Source organism: Penaeus chinensis, chromosome 7 (genome assembly GCF_019202785.1).
Source record: "Penaeus chinensis breed Huanghai No. 1 chromosome 7, ASM1920278v2, whole genome shotgun sequence".
Taxonomy (NCBI): domain Eukaryota; kingdom Metazoa; phylum Arthropoda; class Malacostraca; order Decapoda; family Penaeidae; genus Penaeus; species Penaeus chinensis.
Window position 1 is genome coordinate 40,591,157 of NC_061825.1, and position 15,014 is coordinate 40,606,170.

At 40.4% G+C, this 15,014-nt stretch overlaps 2 protein-coding genes across 6 annotated transcripts; one reads left to right on the forward strand and one right to left on the reverse strand.

Moving 5' to 3' along the window:
* Positions 1-241: 241 nt before the first annotated feature.
* LOC125027042 (adenylate cyclase type 2-like) lies at positions 242-9,020 on the reverse strand. Its single transcript, XM_047615680.1, has 6 exons — positions 8,887-9,020; positions 5,991-6,134; positions 3,038-3,212; positions 1,296-1,410; positions 901-1,025; positions 242-589 (listed from the first exon to the last, which is right to left on the reverse strand). Exons 3-6 carry the CDS (start codon positions 3,071-3,073, stop codon positions 242-244), a joined length of 624 nt encoding a protein of 207 aa, XP_047471636.1. The 5' UTR covers positions 3,074-3,212; positions 5,991-6,134; positions 8,887-9,020.
* On the forward strand, positions 8,117-14,380 carry LOC125027043 (lysosomal-associated transmembrane protein 4B-like). 5 transcript variants are annotated; one of them, XM_047615684.1, is made up of 6 exons: positions 8,117-8,282; positions 10,246-10,408; positions 10,744-10,804; positions 10,949-11,034; positions 11,654-11,827; positions 14,202-14,380. In XM_047615684.1, the coding sequence occupies exons 2-6, from the start codon at positions 10,247-10,249 to the stop codon at positions 14,256-14,258; spliced, it is 540 nt and encodes a 179-aa protein (XP_047471640.1). In that variant the 5' UTR covers positions 8,117-8,282; position 10,246; the 3' UTR covers positions 14,259-14,380. The 5 variants fall into 5 exon arrangements, with proteins under 5 accessions (XP_047471640.1, XP_047471637.1, XP_047471642.1 ...); XM_047615681.1 differs by lacking the exon at positions 8,117-8,282 and adding an exon at positions 8,654-8,795; XM_047615686.1 differs by lacking the exons at positions 8,117-8,282; positions 14,202-14,380 and adding exons at positions 8,654-8,795; positions 12,157-12,699.
* The last annotated feature ends 634 nt before the right edge of the window (positions 14,381-15,014 follow it).

Genomic DNA, 15,014 nt, shown 5'->3' on the forward strand with positions numbered 1-15,014 from the left:
ATAAAGTAGATGTTGGCAGCGGCCATAGGTTGGTCAGAGGCCAAATTAAATTGCACCTCAGAAGGGAGAGGAATAAACACAAACAGCAGCCAAATTTAGCTAACTTGAAGACTAGAGCGACAGAATTTAACCTTAACATCCAAAACAGATATTCACTTCTCAGCAACGAATATCTCAACAGTGACCAAATCAACAAACAGTTCAATGACATAATAAAGGAAGCTGCACTTGAAGTAGGCGGTTAGAGCGTCAAACAAAGCTCCAATAAGCTCTCGATAGAAACTAAAGAACTTATGCAAAAACGTAGGGTCATGAAAGTATCGCCAAACAGGGACAAAATAGAATTAGCTGAACTAACAAAGACTCTGACGTCTCTGACTGATGCAGCTGTGGGTCGGCGGAGCAGAGCACCTTCTTCAGGTCTCAGGGCGTAGGCAGAAGCTGCGCTGCGGAGCTCCGAGGCGGGCGGGTCCTGGGGTGTCGTCACCAGGTAGGTAACCAAGGTGCCTTTGCCCGTGATGGCGCGCGGCCCCCGACACTCGCACTTCCAGCCGGCTCCTTGGAAGATGGCTGCCGTCTCCTCAGTGACCTAAGGAAAAGACAAAATGGATTTGCCTTCTGATTCATTCTCTCTCTCCCTCCCTCCATACCTTCCCCTCTCCCAAGCATCTCAGACGATAATATTATTTTCGTCCCGATACTGACTCAAGAAGTCGCACCAAATCTTGTTTATGAACGTACCAATATCTCACCTTATTTTACACGATCCTGATATTCATAATCTGTTTCACAAAGACTTTATATCTTCATTTATCTAATCTTATCATTTTTTTCTTTTCATTTAAACATACCCGCACCTTAGAGGAACTGCTCGCGTCCTCCCCCGGTGTTTCAACTTACCTGTATTCTGCCCATGACGCCGGTGGAATCCATCCTCGAGGCTACGTTCACAGTGTTCCCCCAGATGTCGTACTGCGGCTTCTGAGCGCCCACGACGCCAGCGATGACGGGGCCGTGTGCTAGGCCTATTGCAGGAAGGAAATGGGGAGAAAAGGAATGAGAAAGGGTTCTGTGAAACGGGTAGTATGGATCATAATGTGATGGCGATGAGGTTGTATTGATGATGGTTATGATCACACACACACGCACCTACGCACGCGCGCACACACACACACACACACACACACACACACACACACACACACACACACACACACACACACAGGCACATTTGCATGCTATATAACCAACCTCTCCATAAATATACCGCTACAGAATCCCCTGTTCAAACTTACCAACGCGCAGTTTGAAGTTCTGAAAGCTCTCCCTGTTAATGGAGTCAAGCGCAGCCGCCATGGCCAGCGCAAACTCCACGAGCAGAACTAAACAGCATTCTGTCTTGTCTCTCGCCTGTCGAAGCAAGATAGAAGAGGATGAGAAAAAAAGAGAGACAATGAGAGACTTTTGTTTTGTATTACATAATAAATTATGATTGTACCTCTTAAAAGAATGATGTTCAGTTAAGGACATTCAGGTTAACTTCAGGAAAGGAAGGTTTAACTATTCCCTTGTAACTTCTGAGCATTGTGAATAGGTTACCATTAATTAAGGATATTTTTGTATCATGAAATATGATGTGGAGTGACTACATTTTTTTTTTTTTTTGCGGGGGGGGGGGGTAATGATAACAACGATGAATTTGAAACATGAGCCTGCGCTCCCTATCAATGTATTTATAACCCGGTAATTTATGTAATATATTTTACGTGACATTCAAAAGGGAGAGGGGGAGGGAGAGAGAGAGAGAGTAAGAGGGAGAGAAAAGGAGAGAGAGGGGGGGGGGAGAGGGAGAAAAGAAAAAAAGAGAGTGTAGGAGAGAGAGAAAGATAAAAAAAATGGAGAGAGAGAAAAGGAAAAAGAGAGAGTAGGAGAGAGAGAAAGAGAAAGAAAGAGAAAAGAGAGAGAGAGAGAGAAAGAAGAGAGAGAGAGAGGGAGAGAAGAGAGAGAATGAGAGAGATAGAGAGATAGAGAGAGGGGGGAGAAGAGAGAGAAATTGAGAGAAGAGAGAGAGGGGGGGGTAGAAGAGAGAGAGCGAGAGATAGAGGGAGAGAAGAGAGAAAGAGAGAAGGAGGGAAGAGAGAGAGGGAGAGAAGAGAGAGACAGAGAAGGATAGAAGAGAGAGAGAGAGAGAGAGAGAGAAGGAGATAAGAGAGAGAGAGAGTGAGAGAGGGAGGGAGGGAGAGAAGAGAGAGAGAGAGAGAGAGAGAGAGAGAGAGAGAGAGAGAGAGAGAGGGAGGGAGAGAGAGAGCGAGGGAGGGAGGGAGAGAGAGAGAAGAGAAAGAAAGAGGGAGAGAGAAAAGAGAAAGAAAGAGAGAAAAAAAGAGAGAAAAAAAAGAAAGAAAGAGAGAGAAAAGAGAAAGAAAGAGAAAAAGAGAGATTAAAACGATTACAGGATAAGCAAAAATAAAACACGAAAATCGAGATGAGAGGGCAAAAAAGACGACCAGATAGAAGAGAAGAGAAGCAAACAGAATGAAGGTCAGAATGAGACAAAGAGAATAAAGGAAAGATTGAGAGAAGAAGAATAAAAGAATGAGTTAGGGGAAAAAAATAACGAGAAGAGTGAAACGAAAAACTAAAGGTAAGTGAAAAAAATAAACGACGAAAGCTTAAAATGAAACAAATAGAATAAAGATACGAGTGAAAGACAGACAGAATAAAGGTACGAGTGAAAGACAGACAGAATAAAGGAGGAGAGAAAGACAGACAGAATAAAGGTAAGAGGGAAAGACACACAGAATAAAAAAAAGAGTGAAAGATAGTCAGAATAAAGGTACGAGTGAAAGACAGACAGAATAATAAGAGTAAGTGAAAGAGTGAAAGACAGACAGAATAAAGGTAAGAGTGAAAGACAGACAGACTAAAGGTGCGAGTGAAAGACAAACAGAATAAAGGTAAGCTTGGCAACCAGAATGAATGCCATAGCAAAGCAAACAGAATAAAGGCAAGAGCAAGACAGACGAGAACAAAATCTTACATTCTCCTTGCCCGGATGAAGACCAGCTGCCACCATGTACGTGCTACCAATGGTCTTGATTTTTTCTATGACGCTAAATTTCGGCTTCGCCAACAGACGGAATCTTATTCGCCAATAACGAATAAGATATCGTTATTGGGGCATCGTGAGGTTTTCGATGAATGAGGTGTGCAGTCTGTGGTAATATATTTGTGTGAGATTAATTATTATTGTATATTTCTTAGCACGGTTGTAGGTACCTGTATTTTTTTTTTTTTTTTTTTATTACCCCTCTCTCTCTGAAAAAAAAAACTTTCTTTACTTTCTCACATTTCTTTCTAGGTCTTCCTACCCCCCCCCCCTCTCTCTCTCTAAATATATATCGTATAAATATATAAATACATGTGTGTGTAAATTTATATATACATATATTTCTTTACAACATATGTAAGTATACATATATGATTATATATAAATATATATACATACACACACACACGTATATATATGTGTGTGTGTAAACATATATATATAAATACATATATTTACATACATATGACATATACACGTATATAATGAGTCTAACCATTGCATCTGGCAATTCCGCAGCGACAGAGGGACCTCAGCCCTGGAAACGGGTCCCTCGGCAGCGCGAGTCGAGGCAACCCCCCCCCCCCCCCCAGCCCGTGATGCCAGGCCCCCACGCCACCCAGGGTCAAGGCTGCCTTTCCGCCGCCGCCCAGGGCCAAGGGCACTGAAGCCTCTTGGGGACGTTCAGTCTCCCTCTCGAACAAAACACTGATGAAACCGGCGAAGACAGTGACGGCAGTGAAAAGAGTAAATCGGATCCTCAGATCAGCAGTGAGACCATGTTGACAAAAGAGGAGAAAGCCGCTTATCGCAACGGCAGCGTAGCAACAGCGGGGAACACTACCCTGCGATTCTCTGCGACAAGTAACAGCATGGGTAAGGTTGGTCTTGTGCGACCTCATTAGAAGATAAGCAAGAGGGGGAAGAGGAGGGAGGGAGAGGGAGAAGAAGGAGAAGAGAAGGAAGAGAGGGAGGAGAGGGAGAAGGAGGAGGGAGGGAGATTAAAACGACTACAGTATAAGCGTGCAAGAACCTCCCTCCCCCCTTTCTCTCTCTCTCTCCCTCTCTCTCTCTCTCTCTCTCTCTCTCCGTCTCTCACTTTCATATTATTCTATTTCTATCAGATCCTAGAAAACAAAGAAACACGACACGAGGCACAGGGAGGCCGATAATATCCAATGTGCACGCTGTGACTGACCGCTACAACAACGCCAGACACTCCCGCAACAAATTGGTCACAAAAATATCACTGAAATCAAAATCCAGTCAAATCACAGATCGGCCAAGGTGCTTTACCTCTGTCCTTCCCGTTCGCGTTCGTTCTCTCTGGCAGAACGAGCTACGCCTTCACACAACATCAGGGAGACACAACTGTTCTCCCTCACACACCCTCTTGGCCTATACTCGATACCTCCCCTAATACTCCCCCACCTTTTACTGTTGAAAAAAACGCTTGCGTGACCGCCCTTATATCAGTTGCATGCTTCAACTCATTTGCTGTAGTCGCCTGTAACTTAATAATGTTTTTTTTTTTTTTTTTTTAATTAGTAAGTTTAGTATGCGCATGAGTGGTTTTGGAATCTGATTCAAAGAGGCCTAAATCTGGGTGAAGTTCTCACGTGGCGGAACCTCAATATAGAGTAGTTTCAAGCAGTCTCTTTTTAATGATTAAAAAGATATATATATATATATATATATTCGTGTCAAAAGCAGAAATACAACATCAAACACTTACCATCCACGACAAGGCCAGAAGTGTACCAGCTATCACCACACAGGCAGACGTGACAATTCTGGCCCACCACTTGCGTATGACGGTCTTACGGCCACAGGGCCACCAGGAGGACGACGCCCGCGCACAGGGCCACGGCGATAAACGGTGTGTGTGTGTGTGTGTGTGTGTATGTGTGTGTGTGTGTGTGTGTGTGTGTGCGTGTGTGCGTGCGTGCGTGTGCTGTGTCTTTGTACCAATATAGCAATGATACAGATCTCATCCATGTCTGAGTATCCAGGACTCTCACTTCCTGAACTCTAGAAAGAAAACGGCACACTTTAACCCGCAGAGAAAGGAGTGTGTGTGTGTGTGTGCGTGGGCGTGTATTTCGTGTGTGTGTGTGCGTGTGTGTGCGTATGCAGACTCTCCCTGCTTCTTCACACGGAAGTTTACCCCCCTGAACTCGAGAGAAAACGGCACACATTATTCCGCAGAGGAAAACACACGCCCCAATATAACCTTTGTTATCTTTCCTTGCTGTAACTAGCTTGATGCGGCTCCGTCAGTCGTGAATTCTTCCTGCTGTTTTGCGTGTGTGTGTGTGTGTGTGTGTGTGTGTGTGTGTGTGTGTGTGTGTGTGTGTGTGTGTGTGTGTGTGTGTGTGTGTGTGTGTGTGTGTGTACGTGCGTGAGTGCATTCATACGAGTGTATGTGTGTGTTTCATATACTTATAATTAAAATATAGCCAATATTTCTCTCCATCAACTATTTGAAAACGTGAATAATTCAACCACGGTTTATTTTGACAACGCTATGTGAAAGCCTACAGTGCAGAGAAGAGAGGACACTATAAATCTCTCTTAATCTCACTGTGTCTTTAAATATCTGTCCCTAATAACAAGAGTAAACTTAATACATAGCCGCAACTGAGGCTTTAGCACCAAAATCATAAGACAAGAATGAAATACACATACGGACCCACACACACACACACACACACACTTAAACAAATGAATATATATATAGATACAAATCATTATCAGTTCTAAAAGATATAAACAAGTACAAATAAAACAAAACAATAATCTCTCAAACACAACAAAAAAAATCCTTCCTCCTGAAACAAGAACGCCCGCGCGCCCGTGCCCTCACACGCGGCGCCTGACCGACCTCGCTGGAAGCGCCGTGGCCACGAGAGCTGCAATCAGGATCACCAGGAGAGACGCAACAGCGAGGGCGTAGTGGTGAATGGGGTCGGGCTTGCGTCTGTACTCAATCTCCTTCTGGCAGCCCCACCAGCCGCTGTACCACGACCTGTAGGAGACGTTGCAGAAGAATTACTTTGAGGGGCGTGAGGCGTGGTGTTTGGGTGGGTGGTGAATTTTATACATTATTTTATGTATATTTTATCAGTTTATTTATGTGTATTTGTGTTTCTTTTTTTCTTTGTTTTTCTTTTTGTGTGTGTGTGTGAGTGTATGTTTCTGTGTGTGTGTGTGTTCGTGTGCGTGTGGGCCAATGGTTTCTGGGTCCAAATTGTTGCAGTTAGAATATATACAATTATGTCTCTGTGTTTCCTATATGATAGCCTTTATACATCCATACAGCGAAGAGCTTAGGTCCAGTTGTGGAAGAGAGAGAGAGAGAGAGAGAGAGAGACCTACGCATCGCAGAAATCTTCGAAAATGTCAAAAAAAAAAAAAAAAAAACATATGATACGTATAGAAACACCGCCATATCTCCCATTTCCGTTTCCTATAAATTTCTTAAAAATCTCTCTTATGTTGTCTGTTTATTTGTATCCGGAATAACATCCTGTCAACTTCCATTTACTTATCGGACTCAAAAAAAAAAAAAAAAAAATTATATATATATATATATATATATATATATATATATATATATATTAAAAAATAATAATAATATGGATCTTTTCTCGACTTGATGCAGCATACGCAGATATATATTTTTTCATCTAGCGATGGTGGTGGTAGTAATAACAAGGGTAACCTTAACAAATAATAATAATAACTCCATATTCAACAGAGCATTGATACAAAATGTAGGACTAGCTCATGTGACACAGCGACGATGCGCAACGGAATTCAACGATATTGAGAGAAACTTCGATGCGTTCAGTCGCCTCGGGCAGTCTTGAGGCCGCGTTAAGGGAGGGGGCTTAGCTAGTCACTGAATACCATTTATTTCCTAGTTTTTATAGCACATGACGGCATTCGATATCCCTGGGAATAAAGAGAAGTAACATGCGCATTTTGTTTATACGAATTATAAAATGGTGCAAACATGCGCATTTTATTATTTTTTCATTTGTTATTGATACGAATAATGAAATGTTTCAAACATTTTATTTTCCTGAAGTGTTTATTTTGGTTCTCCTCGGGGGATTAAAGTTAAGAAAATGTATGATGAAAAGACAAATGAACGATACTGATAATAATAATACATCTATGGATACTATTTTCCTCATATCGCCACGGTCTGTTGCAGAAAATAAAGTAGGAAAGGAAAGGCGATTTGAATATCACGGGTTTGTTTGGCTCAGTTTTATTCATTCTGTTTTAATTTATTTACTTATACTTTTGAGTTCCAGGAACGTTTTCTGTTACAGTTCTATTATTTGCATTTATATATGGTTCATCACACACACAGGTATATACACACATGTATATGTGTGTGTATATATGTATATATACACATGCATATATACATATATATGTTTAAATTAATTTATTGATACATACAAATATACAAGATATATATTTGCATATATATTTATACATAATATATATATATGAATATATGGATCATGTGTGTATATACCTGTGTGTGATAAACCATATATAAATGCAAATAATAGAACTGTAACAGAAAATGTTTGGAACTCAAAGACTGGTTGTTGTGCCGATGAGTAGGATATGGGGGGGGGGGGGCTTAGGATTATTATTTCTTATCTTTCATTTTTCATTTGTGTAGGTGTGTGTTTGAGAGTAACGGTATCCCCATAGATGATTATATCATTACCGCTTATTTTCTATCTACCTAGAGAGGGAGATAGAAAAAAAATATATATTTTTCACTTCTAATGACGAATTAATCGAATACATCGCGATAAACAGCTAGAAGTGGAAGAAAGGAGGAGAGGAAAAATACCCAACTGCGCGTACCTCCTCTTGACAAGAAGAGCCAGAAATCGTATATTTCATAACATGATGTAAGGGTGGTCACAGTTGACGTGAAGGGTTATATTAATTCCATCGGCCATAAGGGAATCAGCTAGTTAATAGCATACAAAAAAGAAAAAAGGAAAGATAATAGAAAAAGAAAGGGAAAGTCGCAAAGGATAGAGTGATGATAAGGCAGGAGAGGGAGTGGTAACATAGTGCAAGTGCGAGTAGGAAAATTTTCGGGAACGAGAGGGAGAGAGACTTGAATTTCGCCCAGGTTTCTGCATGTGCGCGCTTTTATGTGCATGTGTGTGTTCCTTTTTTGCATAAATGTGTCTGTTTTTTTTGTAGACGTGTAGGTCTAGACATTATTTTCTAAGGACGCTTGTGGCGTTTTATAAATGGTCATTGTTAGGTCAGACATGACTGAGGATTTATCCGTATCGGCAACACCGTGAGCGCTGACTTCTCAACAATTTTATTTAATATCGTCCGTCTGGCTGGTATGGTATAGTCTGTGTATCACGATCACTGTTACCACCAAGACCCACCTTGAAGCCATTATCCTGAAATAAATACGAAGAATGTAAGTAATCCAAATGAAATAGCCGCTATGATCGCTGTTCGGCAACACCACAGAACCGGGGCTATATAAGGGATTGCGTAGGTAAGACCCATGAGTCGTAGAAAGTTTACACGAGAACTAATATTAAAGCTAACAAGTTCATAAGGATTTAGTTGTGTTCAAGTGTTCGTTGGTTAAGCGTATTTCAGAATTAAATACTGTAAGGTATGTATAATGCTGACTATGTATTTTCTTATGTAGTTTTAGAAATGTTGAAAAGCAAGTTCCAGGATAAAGGTGCCGGTGGTTACTCTACCTCCTATTTCCTCTGCACTTTGAAGGTTCTTCTCTCTTCCTCGTGTCGCCGTGTGTCAACGAAGCAGATGCAGTGGCCCTGCACCGCCGAGGGCCTCTCTTAGTTCAGTGCGTCGTGGTGTGTGTTCAGGGGCGTGTTCGCTTTCCTCATAATTGTCCGTTTATAAAAGACAGTGTTGAATTGCAAATCCGGATTGCAATAGCGGTGCACACCTTACAGAAAACGTTAGGTAGATAAGTACGTTTATTGCTGTTTTCCTTTTCATCTTTGTGTACACATTACTGTGTATGTATATATATATATATATATATATATATATAAATGTATGTGTATGTGAATATATTTATATATATTCATATATATATGTATGTATGTATATATATATCCATGGCTTGGTCTAATATTCATTCAATATACTCCTTTTACGTAACCTTTGGGTTTATTTAATTACAAAAGGTTATTTAAGTTTTGCAACGGTTTTTGAAACATCTCCATTTGTCTTACACGAACGCCTGAATTATAACAAAGCCGATGATGGTGAGCACGCAAAGTCGGCGCTTCTTTTCACCCACACCTCCCAGAGAGCACGGTGCTCACCTGCATTCTCTTTTATTATGATATCAAGTCTGATGTATCAACTCCAATAAAGGAATGAGCGAAACAAGAGTAGCCGTAACAGCGCCTCACTCCGCTCTGAACAAGACAACTTGCCGTTTTCTCTGAATTTACAAGGGAATGACCACTGAAGAGAACGGACTTTCGTTTATTATGAGAAATAGTGTAAATATATTAATATTTATGAATCATTGGTTACCCACCTCTAATAGTGCCAAAGAAAGTGATGAAGGATCTGAAAAGTGGTTATCATTAAAAGAACCTACCACAGTATTTGCATACTCTCTCTCTCATACACACACACATACATACATACACATACACACATACACGCACACACGCACACACACACACACACACACACGCATACACACACATACACACAAACATACATAACTACATACATACACACACAAACATACATGACTACATACATACACACACATATATAGATACACACATACACATACACACACACAAACATACATAACTGCATACATACACACACATATATAGATACACACACATACACATACACACACTTACACACACACAGGCGTACACTCACTCATTCATACACATGTACATATGCATACGTATGAATACTTATACATATTCACACAGTGTGTGTTTGTGGGTGTCTGTATACATATACACATGCACATATCTGTACATTTATAGATAGATATGTATTCATATGCATACATACCTTGAGTGTGTAATGATTTTCCTTCTCTCGTGCAGCATGGATTACCCGACGAAGGAAAAGCTGCAGCTGGCCGAACACGCAGTTCCTCCCGCCCCAGGATCCTCAGAGGCGTCAGCAGAGAAACCCGAAGAAGAAAGGACCTGCTGTTTCTGCTGCAGTTATCGGGCGGGCAGCATCACCGTCGCCATCTTCTACCTGGTAAGACTGGCCTCGTGTTATGGTGGAGTGGCATGTAATCTGTTGTGAAATCTCTGTTATAGTGGAGTGTCATGTAATCTGTTGTGAAATCTCTGTGTTATAGTGGAGTGTCATGTTATCTGTTGTGATATCTCTGTTATAGTGGAGTGTCATGTTATCTGTTGTGATATCTCTGTGTTATAGTGGAGTGTCATATGTTGTTTTATCTGTTTATGGTGGAGCGTCATGAGTTATCTGTTGCGATATCTGCCTCTGTGTTATACCAGTGTTCGATTGTATGGTAATGGCATAAACACGGATCTCGCTAATGTAAATTTATTGCGTATTATCTGCAGCTGGTGAGCTTAACTGTCTTAGGCCTTGCAATCGGTGTCCTCTGCAGTGCGGATGTGAGACGTAGGTCATGACGCTGAGTAAAAAAAAATTATTGAGAAGTAAATGAAAACATGAAATATTAGCTTTAGTGTTTTTCTACAATATGTGCAATAGAAATTATCGCTTGCACTAGTTTACGTTTTAAGTAAATCTAGTTTTTTTCAGACATTGGAGCCACGTTTTTTGTCGGACTTGGTGTGCTGATTATTTCAATAGTCCTTATCTCCTTGATGTTATACGGTGCCGTAAAGGTTAGTAAAAAACGTCAATATCAGTAAACGCACACTCATACGTATAGACAACCAAATCCACACAGAAACATACCCTCAGTCACACACACAAGCACATACAGATACACATACACATACACACACACACACATACTCATATACACACATACACATACATGTACATATGTATATATACACCTACATGTACAAACACACATATACGTACGTACCTACATATATACATACATATACATTCGTCCATATACATATGGACGAACGTACATATAGATATATACATACGCATAAATACATGTATGGATACGTACATGTACATGCATATATACATACATACATACATACATACTGTTTTAGATATAGGAGAGATATGAAAGGGAAAAAATATAAGGAGAGAAAGAGAAAAATATAAGAGAGAAAGAGAAATAAATATGAGAAAGAGAAAATAAGATAATAAAGAAATAATGACAGAGGAAAAAAGCAATGAGAAAGAAGAGAAAGACGAATAATCGAGAAAGAATTCAAGAGAGGATGATCGAATGATAAAAAGAGAAAAAACATCAAGAAATGACAAAAGAAACGAAAGAGAAAAAGAGAAATATGCTAATTCTCTCCCTCGTTTCAGCGCCGTCCCCAGTACCTCCTACCCTGGGTTGTCTGGGAGGGATTAAACATCGGCTTCGGATCGGCGGGTTTGGTCATCAGTCTCTTCAGTATTGGCGCCGTTGGACTCGTGGGCTTAATTTTCTTTGCTCTCCGAGGCTTCTGCCTTTACGTCGTCCTGCAGTACCGTAGCCAGGTAAGTTTTTTTTTTTTTTTCTTCTTCTACTTCTCCTCCTCCTTCTTCTCCTACTCATCCTTCACCTCTTCCTCATTCTTCTTCTCCTCCTTTTCTTTCTCCTCATTCTTCTTCTCCTTTTACTCTTCCTCCTTTTCCTCATTCTGCTTCTCCTCATCGTTCTTCTTCTCCTCCTACCCCTCCTCCTCTTCCTCCTTCATTCTTCTCCTCTTCCTACTCCCCCTCGATTATTGTGACTGATGTATGTGTGCATATATATACCGATTAAGTGATACAGAAATAGATAAATAAAATGGGAAAAAGGTCTCACACGGAACCTTATTTCGCAGCTGACGGCCCAGCCTCCGAGGTCAGAGGTCAACGCTCAGGCCTAATTTGCGAAGATGCAGCCTCCTCTTCCTCCCGGGCTTGGCTTCGGGAAATTTGTGAAACCTCTAGTGTTTCATTATGCGTTTTATCTGCTTTAGCCCAGTGCATGTTTGTTTGTGTGTTTGTATGGATAGATGTACCTGTATGTGCATAGATCGTGATTGCCTCTTATAGTTCTTACATTGCTATATCTACATTTATATACATATATATATACACGCAGAGTATTCTGACCACTAAAACATTATTGTAAGTGGAAAAATAGAACCTACTAATGGATTTTGCTATTTACAAGCGGTTACAAACACAACAAAACAGCATAAATGGCAGATAAAAAATGCAGTAATCTCATACGCATCCACACACGCATAAAATGTATGTGTTCATAAATAAATATATATTTATATATGTGTGTGTTTGTGTATATGTTTGTAAATTATTGTTTACTTTTGTTATGTTATAATTGTTTTTGTATTCCTTATGGAATAAAATCTGTATCCTTATTGAAATTAATTTATTTCCCCTACTCAACGTACAAGAATGTGGTTCTCTTACATGATATTCCTTTGCAGAGAATAACCGTTATTGCAGTAATAATAATAATGAAATGACAAGAACGGTAATGGCAATATGAGTGATGAAAATGCAACAAAAAGATATAACAAGAAAAGTCGAAAACTAAGAAGGTGCAGTTGTTCGCAGCAGAGAGATGAGAACAAAAAAAGTAGGAGAGGAAAATGACATGAGAAATAATGAAGAATGGAGAAAGATAAAAAGATGAATATGTGACAAAGGAAAAGAGAAAGAGACAAATAGCGAAAGACGCCAACGAGAACAAGAAAAAAATATAACGAGAGAAAAAACGAAGGAGATAGAGATAAAGGCAACAGAACGAAGGCGAGAAAGAAAAAGAAGAGAAAGAACGAGAATGAGATAACCAGAGAATGAGCCAGAGCGTGGGTATCGCTCGGGAGCCAAACAGGACCTTCTGGCACTGGATGAAGCCCCGCGTAGGTCCAGGTACGAGGTCGAGGGTCAAAGGGCGCGGCCTGTGCGTGACCGGGTACCCTAGCGGCCGTTGACTGGTTGTCTAGTGGCCGAGGCTACAGGGTGCTCATCTGTGATTGGTCCTCCCATAGTAGGCTGAGTCTGATTGGTCAACCTGCTTGTTGAAGGCGTGGACTAGAGGGACCTTAATTATGTCTGATACCGAGAAAGAATTATACATATGTGAGAGTGTGTGTTTGTGTAGGTGCATCGCTGAATTGCATAGCAGGATTGCAACGGTGGTTCATACCTTACAGAAAACGGGATGCAGGTAAAAGAGAAACGTACGTTTGTCAAATATAGTCGGTTGTTGAATAAAAATTCGTAGGTAACAAAGAGAAAAGCCAAGAGGAGGTACGCGCAGTTAGGTATTCCTTTTTTTTTTTTTTTTTTTTCCCCCTTTACTTTCTTCCGTTTCTTCAAGCTGTTTATCGTCAGCCATTAATATAGAAGTGAAGAATCTCTCTCTCTCTCTCTCTCATTCTCCCTCCCTCTCTCCCTCTCCCTCTCCCCCCCCCTCTCTCTCTTTCTCTATCCCTTTCCCTCTCCCTCTCTCTCTCTCTCTCTCTCATTCCCTCTCTTACTCTCATTCACTCTCTCTCAGTGTGTGGCTCTGTGTTGCCAGATGTTGGTATGTGGTGGTGTTCTGGTGTTGACGTGTGTTGCAGCATGTAATCCGTTGTTTGCATGTGTGACTTCCCCTCGTGTTGGTGTGTGGCCCTGTGTTATCTGGGGCGGGATTCACGAGAGGTCATAGAATAGATTCTAGTATAAGAAAAAAAGAAAGAAAATTCCTCCATGTTTAATGCAGTTTTCTCTTCGATATTCATCCATGACGTTTCGCGCTTTCACAGCTGACTCCATGACAACAAATTTAGAAGGGTGTCATGCATACATATATCTTAGATGTTTAATAGTAAAGTCATTATAAAGAGATTTATTGCAATTATTATTTCAGTGCGAGAGAGGCGACATCGCTTTAAGGACAGTCCCTAAATCCCATGATCTTTCATAAATACCGGCCTAGGTGTTGTGTGTGAGGATACATGTTGACTAATGTTCTTCTGAGCACAAAAACATCAAAGTTAATGAACACAATTATATTCACTGTAAGCTATTAAAGTAATACCATAGATAGTACTGTTTTTAACTAAAAACATCTTTAGTTTCTTATCCTCTACTTAACCATCTAATTAATAAAAAGCAATTACTGTTTTATTTATTTTGATATCCTTAGAACAGTGGTTCCCAACCTTTTCTATCCTTTATTGATATGTGAGAATTACCTGTAGGTGCTGTTGGTGAGACAAAATCCAGTTTAATTCGAAGCCACAATTTCCTTACTGCTCCATGGCCCCGGAAAGAATCCTTATGGCCCACTTAGATATATATTGTCCCTCAGCCGAACCGCATTTTTGGGCGACTGTGGGAGGCGGCAGCGAACACTAATCTGAATATTAACCCGTTCATTGTATAGAAGAAAAAAATGTAATAAAACGATGTCTACCTATAGGTGTGATTGGACCAAATAACTCCTCACTGTTATCCTCCTTGTGAAAATATGCGGAAATGGTATAATCATCTATGGGATACTGTCTCAAACACACAAATAAGAAATAAAAGATAAGAAATAATAAATAAAAAGAAATGATAAATAAAAAATAAAAGATAAGAAATAATCCTAAGTGTAGTGAATTTCCCTGGCTTCAGGCGGGTTTTCCCGCAGGCTTCCGGGCCGCCTGTTCCCCAGACGATTACGATTCTCTATAGA

Bases quoted from the DNA above. Each gene is read 5' to 3' on its own strand.
- LOC125027042 (XM_047615680.1), bottom strand. From the start codon at position 3,073: ATGGTGGCAGCTGGTCTTCATCCGGGCAAGGAGAAT. The intron at 1,411-3,037 runs GTAAGATTTTGT...TTGCTTCGACAG, and splicing joins TTCATCCGGGCAAGGAGAAT to GCGAGAGACAAGACAGAATG. The intron at 1,026-1,295 runs GTAAGTTTGAAC...TTCCTGCAATAG, and splicing joins GAACTTCAAACTGCGCGTTG to GCCTAGCACACGGCCCCGTC.
- LOC125027043 (XM_047615684.1), top strand. From the start codon at position 10,247: ATGGATTACCCGACGAAGGAAAAGCTGCAGCTGGCCGAACACGCAGTT. The intron at 10,409-10,743 runs GTAAGACTGGCC...TATTATCTGCAG, and splicing joins CCGTCGCCATCTTCTACCTG to CTGGTGAGCTTAACTGTCTT. The intron at 11,035-11,653 runs GTTAGTAAAAAA...CCCTCGTTTCAG, and splicing joins TGTTATACGGTGCCGTAAAG to CGCCGTCCCCAGTACCTCCT.